At 44.4% G+C, this 20,654-nt stretch overlaps 1 protein-coding gene across 1 annotated transcript; it reads left to right on the forward strand.

Annotated features, from left to right (window-relative positions):
* The first annotated feature begins 14,808 nt into the window (after positions 1-14,808).
* Positions 14,809-20,268, forward strand: LOC100275355 (uncharacterized). The gene is made up of 5 exons (NM_001360666.1): positions 14,809-15,209; positions 15,491-15,939; positions 19,020-19,152; positions 19,319-19,752; positions 19,914-20,268. The coding sequence occupies exons 1-5, from the start codon at positions 15,048-15,050 to the stop codon at positions 19,990-19,992; spliced, it is 1,257 nt and encodes a 418-aa protein (NP_001347595.1). The 5' UTR covers positions 14,809-15,047; the 3' UTR covers positions 19,993-20,268.
* Positions 20,269-20,654: the final 386 nt, after the last annotated feature.

Raw genomic sequence — 20,654 nt, forward strand, 5'->3', positions numbered from 1 at the left:
TAATTGAACTTGTGTAGGGTTAAGGAAAACAAGTGATCTAAGAATAACCTTAACCATCTCATGGTCATCCCATTTCTTACTCCTGAGGTTGCGCACTTGGTTCACCAAAGTTTTGAGCCGGTTGTACATTTCTTGTTGCTCTTCCCCTTGGCGAAGCCGAAAGCGACCGAGCTCCCCCTCGATCGTCTCCCGCTTGGTGATTTTGGTCACCTCATCTCCTTCGTGCGCGGTCTTGAGTATGTCCCAAATCTCTTTGGCACTTTTCAATCCTTGCACCTTGTTATACTCCTCTCGACTTAGAGAGGTGAGGAGTATAGTGGTGGCTTGGGAGTTGAAGTGCATGATTTGGGCCACTTCGTCCTCATCATAATCTTCATCCCCTACGGATGGTACCTGTATACCAAACTCAACAACATCCCATATACTTTTGTGGAGTGAGGTTAGGTGATATCACATCATATCACTCCACCTAGCATAATCTTCACCATCAAACGTTGGTGGTTTGCCTAATGGGACGGAAAGTAATGGCGTATGTTTAGGAATGCGAGGATAGCGAAGGGGGATCTTACTAAACTTCTTGCGCTCATGGCGCTTAGAAGTTACGAACGGCGTGTCGGAGCCGGAGGTGGATGGCGACGAGGAGTCGGTCTCGTAGTAGACCACCTTCCTCATCTTCTTCTTCTTGTCACCGCTCCGACGCGATTTGTGTGAAGGGGATTCCTTTTCCTTTCCCTTGTTAAGGGACTCTCCCGATGGAGCTTTCCCATGGCTTGTAGCGGGCTTCTCGCCGGTCACCATCTCCTTCTTGGAGTGATCTCCCGACATCACTTCGAGCGGTTAGGCTCTAATGAAGCACCGTGCTTTGATACCAATTGAAAGTCACCTAGAGGGGGGGTGAATAGGGCGAATCTGAAATTTATGAACTTAAGCACAACTACAAGCCGGGTTAGCGTTAGAAATATAAACGAGTCCGAGAGAGAGAGCGCAAAACAAATCGTTAGCAAATAAAGAGCGAGACACGATGATTTGTTTTACCGAGGTTCGGTTCTTGCAAACCTACTCCCCGTTGAGGTGGCCACGAAGACTGGGTCTCATTCAACCCTTTCCCTCTCTCAAACGGTCACCTAGACCGAGTGAGCTTCTCTTCTCAATCAATCGGAACACAACGTTCCCGCAAGGACCACCACACAATTGGTGTCTCTTGCCTTGGTTACAATTGAGATTGATCACAAAAGAATGAGAAAGAAAAGAAGCAATCCAAGCGCAAGAGCTCAAATGAACACAACAAATCTCTCTCTCTAATCACTAAAGCTTTGTGTGGAGTTGGGAGAGGATTTGATCTCTTTGGTGTGTCTTGTATTGAATGCTATAGCTCTTGTAAGGTGTAGAAGTGTAGAAACTTGGATGCCATTGAATGTGGGGTGGTTGGGGTATTTATAGCCCCAACCACCAAAAATGGTCGTTGGAAGGCTGCAGTCGCATGGCGCACCGGACAGTCCGGTGTGCCACCGGACACTGTCCGGTGCGCCAGCCACGTCAGCAGACCATTGGGGTTCGACCGTTGAAGCTCTGACTTGTGGGGCCACTGGGCTGTCCGGTGGTGCACCGGACAGGTCCTGTAGACTGTCCGGTGCGCCACCCGCGCGTGCTCTGACTTCTGCGCGCATTGTAGCACATTGAATGCGGTTGCAGTCGACCGTTGTGCGCGAAGTAGCCGTTGCTCTGCTGGCACACCGGACAGTCCGGTGTGCACCGGACAGTCCGGTGAATTATAGCGGAGCGCCCTCTGAAATTCCCGAAGGTAGCGAGTTCAGCTTCAAGTGCCCTGGTGCACCGGACACTGTCCGGTGCGCCAGACCAGGGTGCCTTTGGGTTGTCTTTTGCTCTCTTTGTTTGAACCCTTTCTTGGTCTTTTTATTGGCTTATTGTGAACCTTTGGCACCTATAAAACTTATAGACTGGAGCAAACTAGTTAGTCCAATTATTTGTGTTGGGCAATTCAACCACCAAAATCAATTAGGAAAAAGGTGTAAGCCTAATTCCCTTTCAAGAGAACCTCTCCCTGAAAGCTCTCTCAAACTTCGGGACACCATCCCTGGCCTCTCTATGTACATCGGCCGACCTTCACAGTCCACACCATGTAGCCCCAAGGATAGTAAACAACACATCATCCAATTCCTCAAAAACAAAACCATGAACGCATATTCTGAATGCATAGAACCACAACATATTATTTTAGTATACCAAACAATGATTAGTATCTCCCAAGTACTACTCACCATCCAGACTTGGTAGTGGTCACCATCCACAAGAAATTTCGCTTAAAATTTTATAAATTGGATCACATATCAATGTACTATGAATGTATGTAGAAAAGAAAGAAGTGAATGAGTTTAAAATGGTGTGAGATAAGTTCTTGCAATATATTGCAACAAATTTTCTCAGCTTCCAAGTCTCTTTCTAGCTACTGCCTAGAACCCAAACAATTTAGCCTATCAACTTTCTCCAAAAGCACATATATAAAGATGAAACACACACCAAAATAACAGTGGTTGTAAGAGAAATTTCTGAATCAACAATATGGTTCTCTAGAAAGATCTTTGTTCTAGTTGATGGCCTGCAAAATAACAATACAATGACCTGAAAGATATGGATCAGTGGTGGTAGAGTAGCGGGCATGCTACCTGAAAAACAGAGTAAAGTCACATGTCAATGTGCTAGCGCTTGTAACACCTTTTAAAATCCATCTGTCTTTGGTGTAACAGAACAATGAGATTGGAATGCGAGTGGGAGGAAGTAGACTAAGCATGACTTGAGTTTCATTGACCATGCCTAAAACATTACTATATGTGCCTAATAATAACATAAAACACAAGCTGTTTTTATGAAAATAGCAAAGCAAGGCTATAGAATATACTGCTGCTAAAGTAATCACCTGATCCTTGCACCTGCAAAAAGGTAGGACATGAAGACTGCAAGTAATCCAATATACTGCTACCAAAAATAATGGTCAAGTAGACCAACCAAAGTCTTTAAATATTCCTAAATCATGCTAGTGAATCCTTCAATTTCTTTAGAATATTATTGCGTTGTGGATCTTGATTGAAGCAAGTCAGCACCAGTCGTGTTTCAGACTTGAAAATAAGGTACGACGGAAGCTGCCAATTTCCATACCTTGTCGCAATGGGGTACTGTAGGAAGAGTCCGTCCAGGATGCGGCAGAGCTTGCTACAGTGTAGGGTGTGCCCGCCGCAGATGTACCACCGCCCACCAATACCCTGCACATAAATGTCATCGAGCGAGAACCTATGTATGAATTGCGGGCCAACCAATACTTGATAGATAAACCTTGAATCTGCTTCCCATACTCCAAACCGTTAACAACAACTCCCAAAACAAAGCTTGTTCGGGGTGATGCAACCCAGTAAACATGTGTATATCATAGAGAAAGGAATTGATCTTTGGCAAAACATTACTGTATGTGCCTGGTAATTCAGTGTAAACAGAAGTGGGTAAAAGATAGAGCATGTTACAAGACGTTTTGCATGAAATGTGCAGATATGATGATACACTTGCTAGTGCATGAGAAAATGGCAAATAAAATATTATCACATATAATCCAGGGCAGACAGTGCTAGAGGCTCCCACATGAGTAGGGTCTAGGAAAAAGATAAATCGAAAAGTTTACATATGCTTGTTGCTAACAAGAACATAATGACATTATTGGAGTGAGTTGAACCATTGGCCAGGAATAAGACTGATCTAATCTGTATGGAGTTCATTGGCCTGGAACACTAACTGGGTCAGATGTGCTTTTCTATTCAAGCACTGCTCTGTGCTCTATCAGTTACAATTATAGCCAAAATTACGATGCTTTGGTGAAAAATGTAAGAACTACACCCTAACTGAACAAGAGCCTAACTAATATACCCTAGCACGAGATGAAAAGAAAAAAAAAGATCTACATAGAACCAAACATGTATTCAAAATACCAGTGTTTGGTATATATTACCTTGAACTCATTACACTAAAATCATGAGTACAAAGTCAAACGAGATTCTAACAGAACAATTAAATTGACATGTACACCAACGAACTGAACCTAGACAAATAGGATTCGAACAGACTAAGGCTTATGAAGTTGTCCAAGAACAGTTTCAAAATATGGACCGGTCATCTATAATTAATAATATTAAACCAGGTGCTTCCTTGCTAATTGTCATCATGCCTGGCTTCTATGGCAAGCTGTGTTTATTTTGTTTGGCATCACAACTACCACAAAAATTGTCTTAATAGTAGTCAAACAAAAATACCCTCCGTCCAATCACATATTATTGTCTAGTGATGCAAACATATTATTATCTTATTTTATGCTAACAATAACATAATGAAATTATTGGAGTGAGTTGAACCATTGACAAGAAAGAAGACTGATCTAATCTGTATGGAGCTCATTGGCCTACAACATTAACTAGGTCAGATGTGCTTTTCTATTCAAGCCCAGCTCTGTGCTCTATCCGTTAAAATTAGAGCTAAAATTACGATGCTTTGATGCAAAATGTAAGAACTACACCCTAGCTGAACAAGACCCTAACTGATATACCCTAACAAGAACCAAACATGTATTCAAAATACCAGTGTTTGGTATATATTACCTCCAACTCAGTACACTGAAATTAGAACAATTAAATTGACATGTACACCATTAAACTGAACCTAGACAAACAGGATTCGAACAGATTCACAATGAAATAAACAAGATTGTACTGAACCATTGAGAGAACAGAGGCAACAGAACTAAACAAAACTAACACAAATTAGACGAGAACTTACTGTAGGACTTTTGGACAGATGAACAACAAGCACAAATTACGTTTCGCTGTTGACTGTGGAAGCTTCACGGTTGCCTGTGCATGAGGTTGGGGTGGGCGGGTGGCGGCCTTGCCTGTGGAAGTTCCACGGGTGTTACACAAGGAGGATTTATTAAATAGATGGTGGGCTTGATGTAATCTGTGCTTGCTGTAGACCTAAGGTAGATGGCGGGCTCTAACGCCTGGAAGGGGATCCAAGCATGAAGATGGCAGATGGAAGGGAGACGCGCATGTGTTCTTGCGGAAGGGAGGTGGAGATGGCCAACCAATGGAATGGGATCGCTGCCGTTGGACGGAGGGCGCCAAGGATGGAAGGGCCAATGGTGCCAAGGATGGAAGGGGATCCAAGCGCGATTCAAGGCGGGGGTGATGATTGTGGAGATTGCTTCCCTCTCCCCCGCGGCAGGCGTGGATTCCATCATGTTTCCTTGCATCGGGAGAGCGGGCAGGGGGCGAGGATCGCGGTGACAAGAGTGGGAGAGGGGCAGTAGAACCACGATGTACGCGTGGGAAAGGGGCAGGGGCAGCAGAACCATCGCGGGCTGGATGACGGTCGGACGAAATGGCGATGGACTGAGACATGGGACCCACCTGTCATACGACCAATGGTGGACAGAACAGGGAGTGGCAGAACCACGGTGCACGGATGGTCTACATTAGAGTCTTATATAGTAGTAGAGATTAATATAGATCTGACTCCGTATCAATGTCGAGGTAGATAATGCTTATAACACGTTGAATAACTACGTCACCACGAATCACTAGAACTACTCCCTTATGTCTCGTTAGCAGTTTAAACGCGAGAATATGTTGAAGACCTGTCTCACTTCCAAGAAGCACGGCACAGAACACACGAGACACATGATGTAGTATTGAGTTTCTGGTCTCTTTCTATTCAATTTTTCATATGAGAGCATACATATTCTATATATAGAATCACTCAGGAGTATATTCAGTATGAGCCCACCAAAACTTAGAGTTAGGTTTCTTAACAACTGCTACATGGTTGATAAGGAAAATGCCGTTAGAGGGTCACGTCATATGTTCGTTTGACTTTAATCCGTACCAGTTTATATACTATTTTATCTTTATATATTACATCTATACCATCTAAACGGTTGTCTTTAATTTCAAGTGAACATGTGTCACATTGGAGACGGTGGGCCTGGTGCAGCACCTATCGATCCTATTCCTATCCCTGGCGTAATAAGGTGACGTAAACGTATTTTATCGAACAAACACGGGGTCGCTGACAGCTGTCCGGCTATTGGGTGGGCGGCTGAGGGCTGGTTGAGATCGCAGCACAGCAGACCACGTTCTGTTCACGTCCACCATGTGATATGGGCATATGGCAGACAGCTCGAGCGAGCAGGGACAGATTCACGGCATTTTTTAGTCACGTGATCCTAATAAATTTTAGTAATCTCCATTAAAATACATGTTTATTACTGTTTAAATGAGTTAATGATACTATTATTTAATGGAGACAACACAATGACTGCTTTATCTATATCCGCTCATGCGAGCGAGTAGCGGAACATCCTGCCTGCAACCAAAACACACTCCGAGCGCTTGAAAATCGACCCTTCCAATTCAAACAAACGGCCCACTTAATACAAGAGACTTAGGGCCTGTTTGTTTACCCCCATGGATTATATAATCTGGATTATTTTTGGAGGATTATATAATCTGGATTATATAATCTGGATTATATAATCTGAGTAGTCCTTTTTGTTTACCCAGATTATTTGAGTTGTTAATAGGATTCTTTTGTATGAGGAAGACAAGAATGCCCTCTATATTTGTACTAGGTTGAAACTCATATATGAAAAAAAAATAATTCAATTGACATTGGCAAATATTGCATTAGCAATATTATCACGGAAGGTATTCATGTCACCTTCTTCATCTCCAAATTGACTAGTACTAGGCGCAAAAACGATTCGGTGGATTATAATGGCAATGGTGGGTAATTTCTAGGAAACTTGAAAGGGTAGTGGGGAAGTGGGAAAAAAATAATCTGAAATAAGCACCTCCTCACTTGCTTATGGATTATCATAATCCAAGGGGTTAGATTATATAATCTGGGCAAATAAGCTGGACTGTTTGTTTGCCTCTTAGGATTATTTAATCCAGATTATATAATCTGGGGGGTAAACAAACAGGCCCTTAGATGATGTTTGATTTATAGAGACTAAATTTTAGTGTCTCTAGTACATAATTACCAACTATAGGAACTAAAAAGAGAATATATCTATTTTAGTCACTGTGCTTGGTAATTTATGGATTACAAAGAACTAAAATGGAGGAAATAAAAATTAGTTCCTAGAAGTTAACTTCAATGTTAAGAACAACTAAACAAGAGAGAAAAATAGGCAATTACTATGACAAGCGTGGAAAGTAGAAACACGGTCGCATTGGTCCATACTAACCCTTTACCTTACGCACATTGATGTGATTTGATTAGTATTCCCTTTGTTGAGAAACCCTAATGAAGGGTTATGTGGGCAAATACCGAATATGCCTCTGAGGGCAATCACGTTTCTATATATAGAACATGTACCCCCTCATATGGAACAGAGATCAGAAAGAGGCCAGAGGCCCAACCCTATATCCAGTGTCTCGTGTGTTTCCTCTGTCGTGCTTATGGGAAGGGAGACGGGTTCTCTACATCTTCTTGCGCCTCTACTGCTGACGGGAGGGAAGGGAGCGGATCTGATGATCCGTGGTAACGTAGTTCTCAACACGTTATCAGCACGCTCTACCTCAACGTTGCTGCGGGATCAGATCTACATCAAATCTCCGTCACGCCGGCAGGTCTCTCGGCCTAGCCGAACTGTCCTACGCGACAGGCTTCGATTCCCCTCTACGCAATCGAGTGGTATGTATTCCTAGTAGATTGAATCTACTGTTCACGTTGAGGATTGAAGAAGAGAATCTCTGACTCCGATTCAAAAAAAAAGTCGACCACCATGTGCGAGCAGCCACGCCCGAGCGAGGCAGCACCAGCGACAGTCTGCCGGTCTCGCCCTTCCTTGCGTGGAGACCCGGTCGAGAGGAGCACTCGCGCCCTCCATCCGTTTTCCTAGGCACAGATGGTTGAAAAAAAAACTCAGTCCCATCCGCGTTCCCATCCAGAAAAACTGGATCTTGACTCAGCGAGCATGCAGTTCTTTCGGCTACCTCAATTAATGAGTAGTGCGACGGAGCAAAGAAATAAAGAAAGAAAATAGATGACTTAGCTGGTTGGTTGAATAATTAAAGAAAAAAAAGGCCCCACCGTTCGTGCATGCCGCCAATCGTGCAGACAGAGCTAGGTAGTTACGACGCCTACCGGACTAATTGCTCTCTTACCGCAAGTGTTTGACTGATTGGTACTCAAATAATGAAAGGATAAATACTTTTCTTTTATGCAAGTTTTTTCCCTATATTTTATATGAACAAAATTTCTGTTGAATTAATACAGTTTTAAGTTACATGCATGCTTCTATGTAGTAATATCTACTCTAAACAATTATTTCCTGTCGCAAATAATTTGTAAAAAAATGCATGCTTAAATATGGAAATATGACTTTTACACCTGATGTGTTATGTTCGTGTATTAATTATGGTGTTCATTTTTTCTGCATTAATAATTATTTCCAGTAGTAAATAATTAGCATAAAATTATTAAAAATGTGTGTGCAGACTATACTGTACAGACTCAAACCGCTCTAAATATTTTGCACTGAGCTTTTGGGCTCACGTCGAGCGAGTAAATTGTATAGAGCGTACTCAGACATGCCGATCAGGCTGCGTTATTAATCGGCTGAGTTATGTCATTGGCTAAGCATTGGCTGCGCCCTGGCAACACGACGCATTATTTGTGTCATACGAATTTGGTTGCGTCATATGATTGCTATGTTGTACTCTCGCTTAATCGGACCACTCCTGTTGAGTTGGGCCGATATCGCCGAGTCACGTATTTTTCGCATGCCCTGTGGGCACTGTTCGTCTGTCGTTATCACCGAGCCACAATTGCGTTTATTGCGCACGTTGTGTGGACTTGACGCGTACCCCCAATTACTGAGCCACAACTGTGCCTGTTGCGCTTGTTATGGAGGCTTGTTGCGTTGTCGTAGCTCAGATGGCCACACACGCGTTGACGCCAGATACGATAGAGCTTGTACTCGCGTGGATTGTGGTGGGTCGTTCAAGCCCTATAGTCACATTATGCGCAACCTTAGTAAACAATTTTGTTTAGCTCTATATTTTATTTGATTGTGTTGTGTGGCATCATATATATTTTTTACATCGCCAAGTGGCCATAACAACTATATCAAGCTCTATAGTGCTTGAATAATCTGGGAAATTAAATTGAAATACAACAGAACATGGATAAGTTAATTCTCTGCTCTCTCCTCATGCATAAAGTTTTACCCGAAGTAACCCGAAGATATATAATATAATGCATGAAAGCCTTTTTGGCATAGAAGATATCACAAATTGAGATTTTATTAGTAAGCAGTAAGACCTTGTCAGATGAATAAATGCTAGAATCTTAGTCATACATTGCTCAACCAGATGTTGGCACATTGCTATTTGTCGCTGAACGGCATGAAGCGAACTTTGAGATAAATGACTAGTACCTTAGCAACACGAAGTTGCGAGTACATCGAAAGGTAATTCTGAGAATTTTTTCACTATGTTGGTGTGAAAACCATAGTGTGTTCCCGTCGAACCACTTTATTCGTTCTATCTAGAACCTCTATACTTGTGTCGCATATATCTCTCGGAATTGTAAATACTTATAGTCACTGAATTGACTTGGGATAGTCCTTTGACTGGTATGGTATATACTATAAACCAAATGGTAAAGGTCGATTCTGAATAGACATATATCTGGGGTTTATGTAGCAGAACTACATTTTATTCCACCCCTTGGCATGCTTACTATAATCTATATATGATCTACCAGAAGTAAGAAGAGTACAAAAATAGCCATGGAACCCCACATCACCTTAGAGCTTGAAGCTACATTAGGCATTAATTTGTCCTTGGTTCTTGGCGTTGGAAGAGCCACAATTCTCGACCGCAATACTGCTAGTGATGATAATTTGTGATAGAAATATGAAGATCTTGTAGAGACCTGTTGTATCCTCTCTACCCTTGATGATTTCTTCGTATGAGAGCAGTAATATCTGTTGTTGAAGATGGATCCTAGGCGGATACCAGTATTGTTTCGTCCTTGCCAAGCACTTATCATCATTTGCTTCATCAAAAGCTAGTTATATGATGATTTTTCCCAGGTAAAAAAAATGAATTCTTGGCCTTGTCTGTTCTATTCTAAAGCTTCTCTTTTTGCCGAACAACGAAGAGATCGAAATAATGCTTTATAGAACAAATTGGTTTATAATATGAGGAGAAATGTTTGCCCTGCTGGCAGCATCACAATTTATTAACTATTGTTATAAATTCTCTCTCAAAATTATAATACCTAAAAATGTTGCATAAATCGGTACCCAATTTCAGAACGGTATGAGTAATTGGGTAAACCATGGGCAATAATAAAATGAGCTGGACTATACATCTTTGCATATAAAAATCTTTGCTTGGTAGCATTGGCCTGATGCCGTGCACTTTACTACCAATATAAACACACATTTTCCTATGTGCCTCAAAGCACAATGCAACCAGTGAATGTCCTTGTGAGCGCTAAACCTTGATGGTCATTTTACTTGCTGACCTGAAGTCAACTAATGGCTCCAAACGACGAATGGTATGCATTAGCCCCTGAAGGACCCTTATGGATAAAAATAGTGTTGTGCATGTTAGTCTAAATCTTAATGATTGACTGTGTATTTGGTAATAAAAACAATAAGTTTGCAGAATTGTAACCAAAAAGCAACTTGTTGTTGCGTGTCTCACTGGATGTTGAGACTAACCCTTCATGTTGAAGGAAAAAGATGTAGTATTCATGCCACTACATTAATCTAAGTCCAATGCTCACTGCATAAAACCCCTATCTGTAATGTGCGTTAGATTTCCCAAATAAATCACCACAATAGCATACATTGGCCACAACTGGATGATTGTGGTTGGGGATTTTATCTGTATGCTTTTAGAACATCTCGGCATTAGGGGGAGGAATGCCCATATAGTATAATGCCTCAATATTCTATAAAACGCACAAAAGCCAAACTAAACTTGTCGTTTAGTGTGTACTCCTATGTATATGGAGTTTGCCAGAAATCGTTGAGGAGTAACCATATTGGTCTGAATGCTTCTACCTGATGTAGATGTGGATATACCCGGGATTAATATCATATCCACATTTGACTTATTGGTATTGATCTATTCTCGGGGACGCCTGCGAATATGGTCCATTAGCCTTAGTCAAAGCATATGTTCTGATTGCAGATTCACGTGGTCTGTGATAACTCTCCTCCGATTAATTCACCCTGATGGTGATTTGCCTCACTAAGAGGTTCATCTTGATGATGAAATTCCTAGCAATGCGCGCAATATCATTGTGCTGGGAATACAGAACAAAGAATCTTTCGTTTTGGGAAATAACGGAGATCATTATTAAATGTGGGAGACAAATATGTCGACACCTATCTTGCCCCTCTAGATTGCAAATGTATCCAAAACAAAGTCCTAGGCATGAGTGCTTTAAGCTCTCTTATCGGGTCATTGATAAATGCAATCGAGGCTGAACCAATAATCGCAAAATGAAAGTCGCGAGCTTAAAGTTCGGACTTTTATGGGCACTATTGAAATAATGTGTGGTGAATGCGATGGTTCAAGTGGTCTTGTGAGAGACTCATCCCACGTATGTGTTGAATAAACACTGTTCTGCTATGTAATATATCTGGCAAATGGCATGAATTAAAATATGCAGTTAATAGGATTCTGAAGATCCGTCATGAGATCCTAAGAGGACTCATATCTTTGAATTATAAATATGCAACATATAAATCTCATACCGAATAATACATTCCTGATGAATGATCACTCTCCTATGTAGGGAGAATATCTCGTAGTTGAGACTATCGTTCCCAGATGGAACCTATCCAGAAGAAACAAAGTCTGTGTTGAACACCAAAGTTTGATAATCTCTATAAAGGGATAAAGACCCATACAGACCCCAAAAGGAATAAGATGAGGTACCAAAGGACTTGAAGTTCACCGAATAAGCACATGTGCATTCCATGAGTTTTACTCATGGTAATTTCCACTAGATGTGGAATTATGGTATCCTTTAAAGCCCTGATGGCAGAAACCTATAAGGTTTAGGTGTTACTGGCAAAATATCCCCATTGTGCCAGAATGACAGACTATAATGATGTATCTGATCGATGAAAAATCCCTGGTGGATTACGATCTTAGATGGACTTTGTGACACCATCATAGATGTTGCAATGGATGAACGCCTCGAGCGATGTATCATATTTAGAATATGTACTATTGCAACTATATTATCCCCTAAGTCTTATTGAAGGACATATTATTTGCTTTGCACAACTATGTATAAATTGTGGTGTAAGATAGAAAATGATAGCACCCCAACCTCATCCATTCTCGTTATTCCAGATGAACAATGAGACATATATCTTGAAGAATATGCTTGAGTTATGAGGGATAACGACTTTGACAGATGTCATCGTCAGGGGGAGCGAATGCTTATATTGATCACAACCGTGAGACAATAAATGTCATATTCTATGCCCTGAAGGCGTGAGCTTGATGATTAATATGTGAACCTTTATGGAATTTTCTATCAAATATATAGATCTTGTCGATCGAACACCATCATTCAAAGTGGCTTATTTATATTGATACGTGCACTTGCCTCGTATATCCTAAAAGTGAGTAGAGGTAAAGTTCCTGAAATAGTCCTTGCAAGGATATGCAATTCGTTTGCTAAATCTTAATATGCATATACTTCCAGAAGAAGATGTTTTGACTTATTGATACGGTTTTGCAAGGATCAGGGGGAGCACATTTCTAAAGTTAGCCTTTATAGAAGATTCAATTGAATCTAGATATAGAAGATCGAAATATGTCCTGATGACAGTTGTTGTACTCTTTTTCTTTGGTGAGTTTTCCTGAAGTTTCTCACATGAGGTTTTTAACGAGGCAACAAAGTGCAAATGCAATATGCGTCACCATGCGCTCTTTCTCCATATTTTCTCACTGGGTTTTTTGGGAGTTTTAATGAGGCATGTGTTGGTCGCGGTATTCGCCCAAGGGGAAGTGTTGAGAAACCCTAATGAAGGGTTATGTGGGCAAATACCGAATATGCCCCTGAGGGCAATCACGTTTCTATATATAGAACATGTACCCCTCATATGGAACAGAGATCAGAAAGAGGCCAGAGGCCCAACCCTATATCCAGTGTCTCGTGTGTTTCCTCTGTCGTGTTTATGGGAAGGGAGACGGGTTCTCTACATCTTCTTGCGCCTCTACTGCTGACGGGAGGGAAGGGAGCGGATCTGATGATCCGTGGTAACGTAGTTCTCAACACCCTTGTCCCTTTGATGGCATCCCCGTATCTTGCCGTGCCCATACACGACTGCAAGTCTGGAACTGGAAGACACTCTTGTGTACGTAGGCACAAGGCGGGACAAATACTCCATTGATTATATCACTGGATCAGTCCATCAGATGACAAGGCATACCCATGTCCGCTGTCCGGTCCGGTCCAGTCCAGACCATGGTTATCTCAGCAGTAAAGCCCATTAAGTAAAGAAAAAAAAACATTCAAAGGCGACAGGGCGCCGCAAAAGGGCCAGGATGATGGGCCGGGACCTCGACCGGCTCGTGCCTCTGAAATGGCTGTCTTCATCGTCTACCAGACGACCTCCAGCGGTCTCCGGGCTCAACGAAACGGAGGACGGAGCCTTCCCCACCCCTCGGGCCTCCTCATCAGGCCGGCGGCAGCCAACGCCCCCCTCCCTGATCAAAGTAATCATGCTGCAAGCCGAGATGCAGACAAAGCAGCCTTAACTAAAGACGAAAAGGATTAGCGGAGCAGTTGCGGCTACTACTAGTTGGTTGGGAGACAGCACGAGCCCCACTACCCCGCCGGCTCCGGCTCGATGCCGCCGCCCCGCCACCACCACTGACCACCCGCCCACCGCGCGCATGTGCCCGCCCCCCTCGACCACTCCACTCATGCGTGAGGTGTGTACGGAGACATTTCCTTCCGCGCCGTGCTTTCCCGGCCTACGGAGGAGTATGCGCAACCGCAGCGCAGCCGCGGCGCGGGAGCCGGCTGGCTTGGCTTCCGACGACGCGCCTACGCTACGCGGATGATGGGCGGACGCTTTGATTGATGAGCGGAGGCGGAGCGGGCATGATTGATGGCCAGGTGGGGTGCCCCGCCGTTGGATGGATGACGAGTTGGCGCGCGAAGCGGTGTCACATCACTCATTCGGTTTTGGCCTTTGGTGCGGCGGCCGGCGGCCATTGCCCATAGCGGATGAGCAGAGCTGCAGAGGCGAGGGCAGAGTACAATGTACTGTACAAACCAGACACACACACACACAAAAAAAAAAGAGCAAAACGGCCTTCGACCCGTCGTCCGTCTCTCCTACGACGGCGACTGCTACCTCAATCACAGTCAGCTCTCAAACGGTCGGTTCTTGACGGAACGACGGCAGTCACTCGAGCAGTCGAGTCACGGCAGATTTGAACTTTCTTCCGCTGCAGGCCTTGGCCTTCTCTTCACTTTTCCAGGAACCCTACCTACCTACCCCCACGGCTTGGCAGGAGCACCTGCACGCTGCACGAGTGAAAAAGGCATCGCGATCCCGACTGACAGACGCAGCCCACACGGATTAAAATTTAAGGCGTCAGTGAAACTTTGCGTCGATCATTTAAGGCGCAGCCGCAGATAAACAAACGCCCACTCGCCCCTCGCGTCGCGCCCCCTGCCATCAAGGCCAGATCCTAGCCCGCCATTAATGCCGCTACTAGCCCGAGCTCCACGAGATCAGAGAGGCGGCGGCTGGGCTGAGGCCCCGTGTTCGCGCCAGGCCAGGCGTGGCCACCGTGACACGCGCCGACGCCGTTTATAAAAGCGCACCGCCGCCGCCCGCCCTCGCCTCGGGTTCTGCATGCTCTGCGCCTCACTCTCTGTCACCGCGCGTCCGTGTCCGTCACCAGACCTTGGCGGCCGCGTAGCGTAGGATGCTCACGTGCATCGCGTGCTCCAAGCAGCAGTTCTCCGGCGGCGGCCCGCCACTGCACGAGCCGCCGGAGGACGACGATGTCGTTGGTGGAGGCGCCGGCACCAGCGCCGGCGCGGCGACGCCGAGCACACGGCACGCCATCAAGGCGCTCACCGCCCAGGTGGGTTCTCGCCTTCTCGGGACATTCTTTTGGTTTTTTATCAGGGAGTGGATTCTGGTCTGAATTTTACCAGATTCACCACCCCACCTCCACCCCCTTGCAATCTACCCTGTTCATACTTAGAGCTTGGAATCCAGCCCAGACATGTCGGGATTCAGGCTCTTGCGATTTGTCAACCTGTGCCAAATTTCCTGCCTCGTCCGAGGCCGTAGAATCAGATCGGACGGGATTTGGTTCGGGCGTGCCAACTGACGGGACCTTTTTTTTTCTGGGGGCTTCAGATCAAGGACATGGCGCTCAAGGCGTCGGGCGCGTACCGGCAATGCAAGCCCTGCGCGGGCTCCTCGGCGGCGGCCTCGCGGCGGCACCACCCGTACCACCACCGCGGCGGCAGCGCCTTCGGGGGCTCCGACGCCGACTCGGGGGCCTCCGACCGCTTCCACTACGCGTACCGCCGCGCGGGGAGCTCGGCGGCCTCGACTCCGCGATTGCGCAGCGGAGGCGCCGCCCTGTCGAGTGGCGACGCCACGCCCTCCATCAGCGTGCGCACCGGCACCGACTTCCCCGCCGGCGATGACGACGACGACGAGATGACGCCAGAAGCCACTGGCGGATGTGGTGGCAAGGACGACGACGCCAAGGAGTGGGTGGCGCAGGTGGAGCCCGGTGTGCTCATCACTTTCGTCTCACTGGCGGAAGGTGGCAACGACCTAAAACGCATTCGATTCAGGTGCGTTCCTTTCGCTCCTTCCTTGGGATGAATTTTCAGTCCTGCTTCACAAGTCGATTACTTGATCACAAATGATTCCGTTTGTTTTATCCTTTTGAGCAAACTTGGTTGAGTTTTTTGTGTGACGCTGTGAATACCTGGTGTTTGGTAGAGCATGTCCAGATAGATGATACAAATTGTGACTTTTGCTAGCTTCTTCTGAACTTAGCTGTTGCTAAAGCTGCAGACTGAGCAGCTGACCTGTGTTAAATTGTTAAATGACTCCATGTGAATCATACTTGGAACTGTAATTTCTTTACCTTACTTCCTAGACATGGTAGAATCTCTACAGTTCCTTGAGAACTGCACAATATGATTGTTAAAATCTGGGGCTAACCTGGCTACTCTCCACTTCTGATGGCTCATGCTTTAGTTTTCGATCAAAACGGCTAAATTCACATGTTCCGTTTTAGCATTCTATTGCTAAGTTCACATAGACTCCAGTTTATTAAATTAAGTACAAGGCATGTGTACTACACTTCTCACTCGTATGCAACCTCATTAGTTTAACCCATAATCACCCATCTCTCATGCTAATCTGTGTGTGGCGTCCCTTCTTACACTGGTTTTGCATTCCTTCCATTCTCCACATAGTAAATCCCGTATATAACAGAGCTTTACTATTTGGTAAATATGCAAGAGGAACAACCTGGCATATTGTTAAATGCAATCACATTAGAGAGAGAGAGAGAGAGAGATGAGGGATGACCCATTCCATTGTCAACACTATGACAGAGAGCTCCATTTGACTTCTCACGTGCGGCAGCCGGGCGCCCGGGCCCAAGTCCATACATGTCGGCATGCATGTCCTCGAATCAGTAGATTAGAATCTTAAGTCATGCACCGTGCATTTAAGAGATTAAAAGGATCATGTTGGCTGCCCACCTTGGGAAATGGTTTTAAATATTCAACTGCTACTACACTGTGGAAAAGGGTTTCAAATTTAGGGCCTGTTTGACACAAGAGCTAATCACTAGTTAGCTGAAAACTAGTTTAAATTAGCTTAAGTGCATCCAAACATGAGGACTAATAGGTGGGTTAATTTTTTAGATAAGTTTGAAACTACTTGTTACTTGTTAGCCAACTAGCTAGCCAATCTTATCTAATTTGAGCTATTTTTAGCCCAACTACTAACTAGCCCTAACTCATCCAAAGGCGCTCTTACTACTGCTAGTACACTCTGGGCAAGTCCAGCTTGGTCATCTGTGCCGCTCTAGCCTGTCCATATCATATTCACTTATTGTACTGTACATGCTGCTTTCGTTAGGAAGAGTTATTAGTAGCATTATCAAGGGAAGCAGTCGGGCAGGAGAGGCCCACAGCCCGCATTTCTTCTGTGTGATCAATCAAGAAGTTAAATGGAAAGGAAGAAGTAGAACAGACAATTGTTATGTGCTGCTTTCCTCTCTTTTCCATTTGGCCTTTTGTTTCTCAGAAATGGTCCATGTTGTTTTGTGGTCTTATTGATGTGTAGTTTGGGTCCCTCCACAGGGGATTAGCAAGGGACCTGTCTGTTTGACAGTGTTTTTCCTATGGATATCCTAGCCAAAATAACGGTGTTAGCATTGTTAGATGATCTTACAAACCACTATTGTAATCTTAGTCTGGATACTATAAAAAATAGTATGCGTATTTTAAAATATGCTTACTATAAATTTGTAGTGTTCAGATTAAGTTTAGAATAGTTGTCTAAGATTTATCTACATAGTGTAGTAGTAATTTTCTAATTACATTCTCGGGAGGAGCTCCTCATTGCCAGCTATGCTAGTCATTGGTCCCCACAAGTGTTATATATAATATATAAAATTTATTTTATAAGGTGAATACAAGCTGGGATGAGTGCAAGTGTCTTGTTCTTAGCATATTGGTTCTAGATCTCAAGGGAGGAGGAACATTGGATGCGGAGTTCTGTGGATCATTGGCTAGGTTTGGTAACTTTGGTTTGACAGCGTTGTCACAGGATGCACTGTACCAAGATCCCCACCCCCAGTTGATTGCAGGGATTTGCTGCGACTCTAGGGGCATGATAACCACATTTATCTCCCATTGCCCTCTGAGCGTGATAGATCATTGCTGTCAGTTAGCGCTTCATAGTTTGCCCTCCAATTTATTGGGAAATTTCAACCATGTAGTTTTCCATTCTAAATGATGGACGATGTTGCATTTAGCTCTCCATCAGTTCTATATTTAATACTTTGAAGAAATCTAGGTTTCATAAAAAAAACTCGACCTACGGTGAGTAAGACACCCCCGGTCGTTGAATTAAGAAGAAGACATTCTAATAAAATCTCTAAACTACTACATCACTTGTACACAGCGGCACCATAGTCATGTGAAAACGGTTGTGACCATCTACTTCCACGAGGAGTCCAACTTAGGACTTGAGAAGTGCTGCTTACACCACCTAAGCAATTTAGTTAGAGGCCCTTTCCTAGAAAGGTTTCATGAATACGGAGAACAACCAATCAACTTCTATCAATGTCAAAGATAAAGTTGCAGCACATGCCCCTGATTCATTGTCTCACCTTATCTATGGGCAGAGCTGCTCTGGATGGAACTTTAGTTGGTGAGCGCTTTATTCTGGTGTTAGTATAATACTGAATGGACACCCCCCTCCTATTTCCATCTCACTCTCCGCCACTGCACCCAGCTTCCTCAAACTTGCGGTTTACTTTCAGAGCCCCTTGAACCTGTACGTGTTTCACGACCTAGCACCTTTGAATTTGTCATGGCTGTTTCCTCACCTAGCCCTCCCTCTTCCATGTGTAGGGGAGTGGGTTAGATGAGACAACTATGTAAGTTCGGGGTTTTATGGTGCAATTCTCATCCTTTTTCGTTATATTTTGTTGGAGTCAAATATAAATTGCCCACTTACAACTATTTTTGCAGAATGCATCATGGTTAAGAGGTGTGAAAACTGATGCATAGGAGAGCATCAGTTCCAGATATGGATGTGCATGCTTGCCTATCTATTTATGTAGCAGTTCTTCGAATAACCATGTGGTCATCTGCTATTTTGCATGTAACGGTGTGTATGCTAGCCGTGAGATGTTCAACAAATGGGAAGCACAAAGATGGTGGGCTGAAAACTATGACAAAGTTATGGAACTTTACAATGTGCAGAAGTTTAATCAAACTGTCCCTCTCCCAGCTACCCCAAAATCTGAAGATGAGGTGAGGAGGCCACTCAATTTGTTTATCTGTTTTTTTTAAAATAATTCAAGGGGCTACACACCAGTTCCTCACGCAACATTCTTTCTCTCTGTACCAATAGCTACAGACATATTTTCTTTATGACTGGACTGATACATCGTTCGATGACATTTGCTTCTTCCCATAGAGCTCCAAGGAGGACAGCCCGGTGACACCACCACTGGACAAGGAAAGGCTACCCCGCACTTTCCACAGACAAGGTGGTGGAGCGATGGGCTCCTCTTCATCAGATTCTCTCGAGCATCACTCAAACCACTACTGTACTGGCCGCCACCACCACCACCACCACCATGGACACCAATGCTGTGATTCAATGGGCCTGGCATCAACGCCAAAGCTGTCAAGTATCAGTGGAGCCAAAACAGAAACCTCATCGATGGACGCGTCAATGAGGACAAGCTCGTCACCTGAGGAGATCGACAGGTCTGGTGAGCTCTCGGTGTCCGTCAGCAATGCGAGCGACCAGGAGAGGGAGTGGGTCGAAGAAGACGAGCCAGGCGTATATATCACAATCCGGGCTTTACCTGGTGGGATCAGAGAGCTTCGCCGCGTTCGGTTCAGGTTTGTGTCCAGCGCTCTTCCCACTAGCTTGCTCTTAGGACAAACTTGCAAGGTACAAGAGTAACTTAAAAGCAGAGAAGGCACCTAAGCCTTCACTGGAATAGGATTATACAAGATTGCAGCAGATACATGATTGTTTACAATGTCCCTTGTGCTTGCAGCCGGGAGAAGTTCAGCGAGATGCATGCCAGGCTGTGGTGGGAAGAGAACCGAGCGAGGATACACGAACAATACCTCTGAGAAGAGACGCCCGACACCATCAGCAGCACGAGCACATGAATAGAGCTGGCACTAACACATCCACATGCATTTCCAGCTTCATACGATGTTTTGCTAACCTAAGAGGTCCGGTTTCCGGTATTTTACATTTCGTTCAGTCTCACGTGTGGTGGTGGTGGGGTGGGAGGATAGTGTACGTATTTCACAGTTTCACTACTGAATCTGTAGGTCTCGTTTTTCATCAATAATGTATATCTACCTGTTGTTTCCCATAAGACAAATTAGCATGCTTGTGTTTGTGTTGTGTGCGCTACTTTGCTCTTGTCACTGTCTTATTGTACTCGAACTCTTCCAGACATAACAATAATCAACCCCCAAGTTGGCACTGAGTGCCCCAAACTCAAAACCACTTTGTGGTGGGTTGATTGCGACGACAGTGAACGCACAACGATATTTTTTTTTTTGAAAAAAGCAGGCAGGACAAAAACAGGCAACGGCCTAACCCAGCCTTGAAGCAAAAACCCACCACGAGCAAAATGGTCCTCGACTATAAACACAGCCTAGAAGAAGATAAAAGAGTGGCAGATGCCTAGCCCCGGCCACCATCCATCAACGAGCAAAATTTTAAGCCTGGGCCTTGTCTGGCTACACTTTTATCCACAATCAGATGAACTGGAATGGAA

The sequence above is a fragment of the Zea mays genome, chromosome 2 (assembly GCF_902167145.1).
Source record: "Zea mays cultivar B73 chromosome 2, Zm-B73-REFERENCE-NAM-5.0, whole genome shotgun sequence".
Taxonomy (NCBI): domain Eukaryota; kingdom Viridiplantae; phylum Streptophyta; class Magnoliopsida; order Poales; family Poaceae; genus Zea; species Zea mays.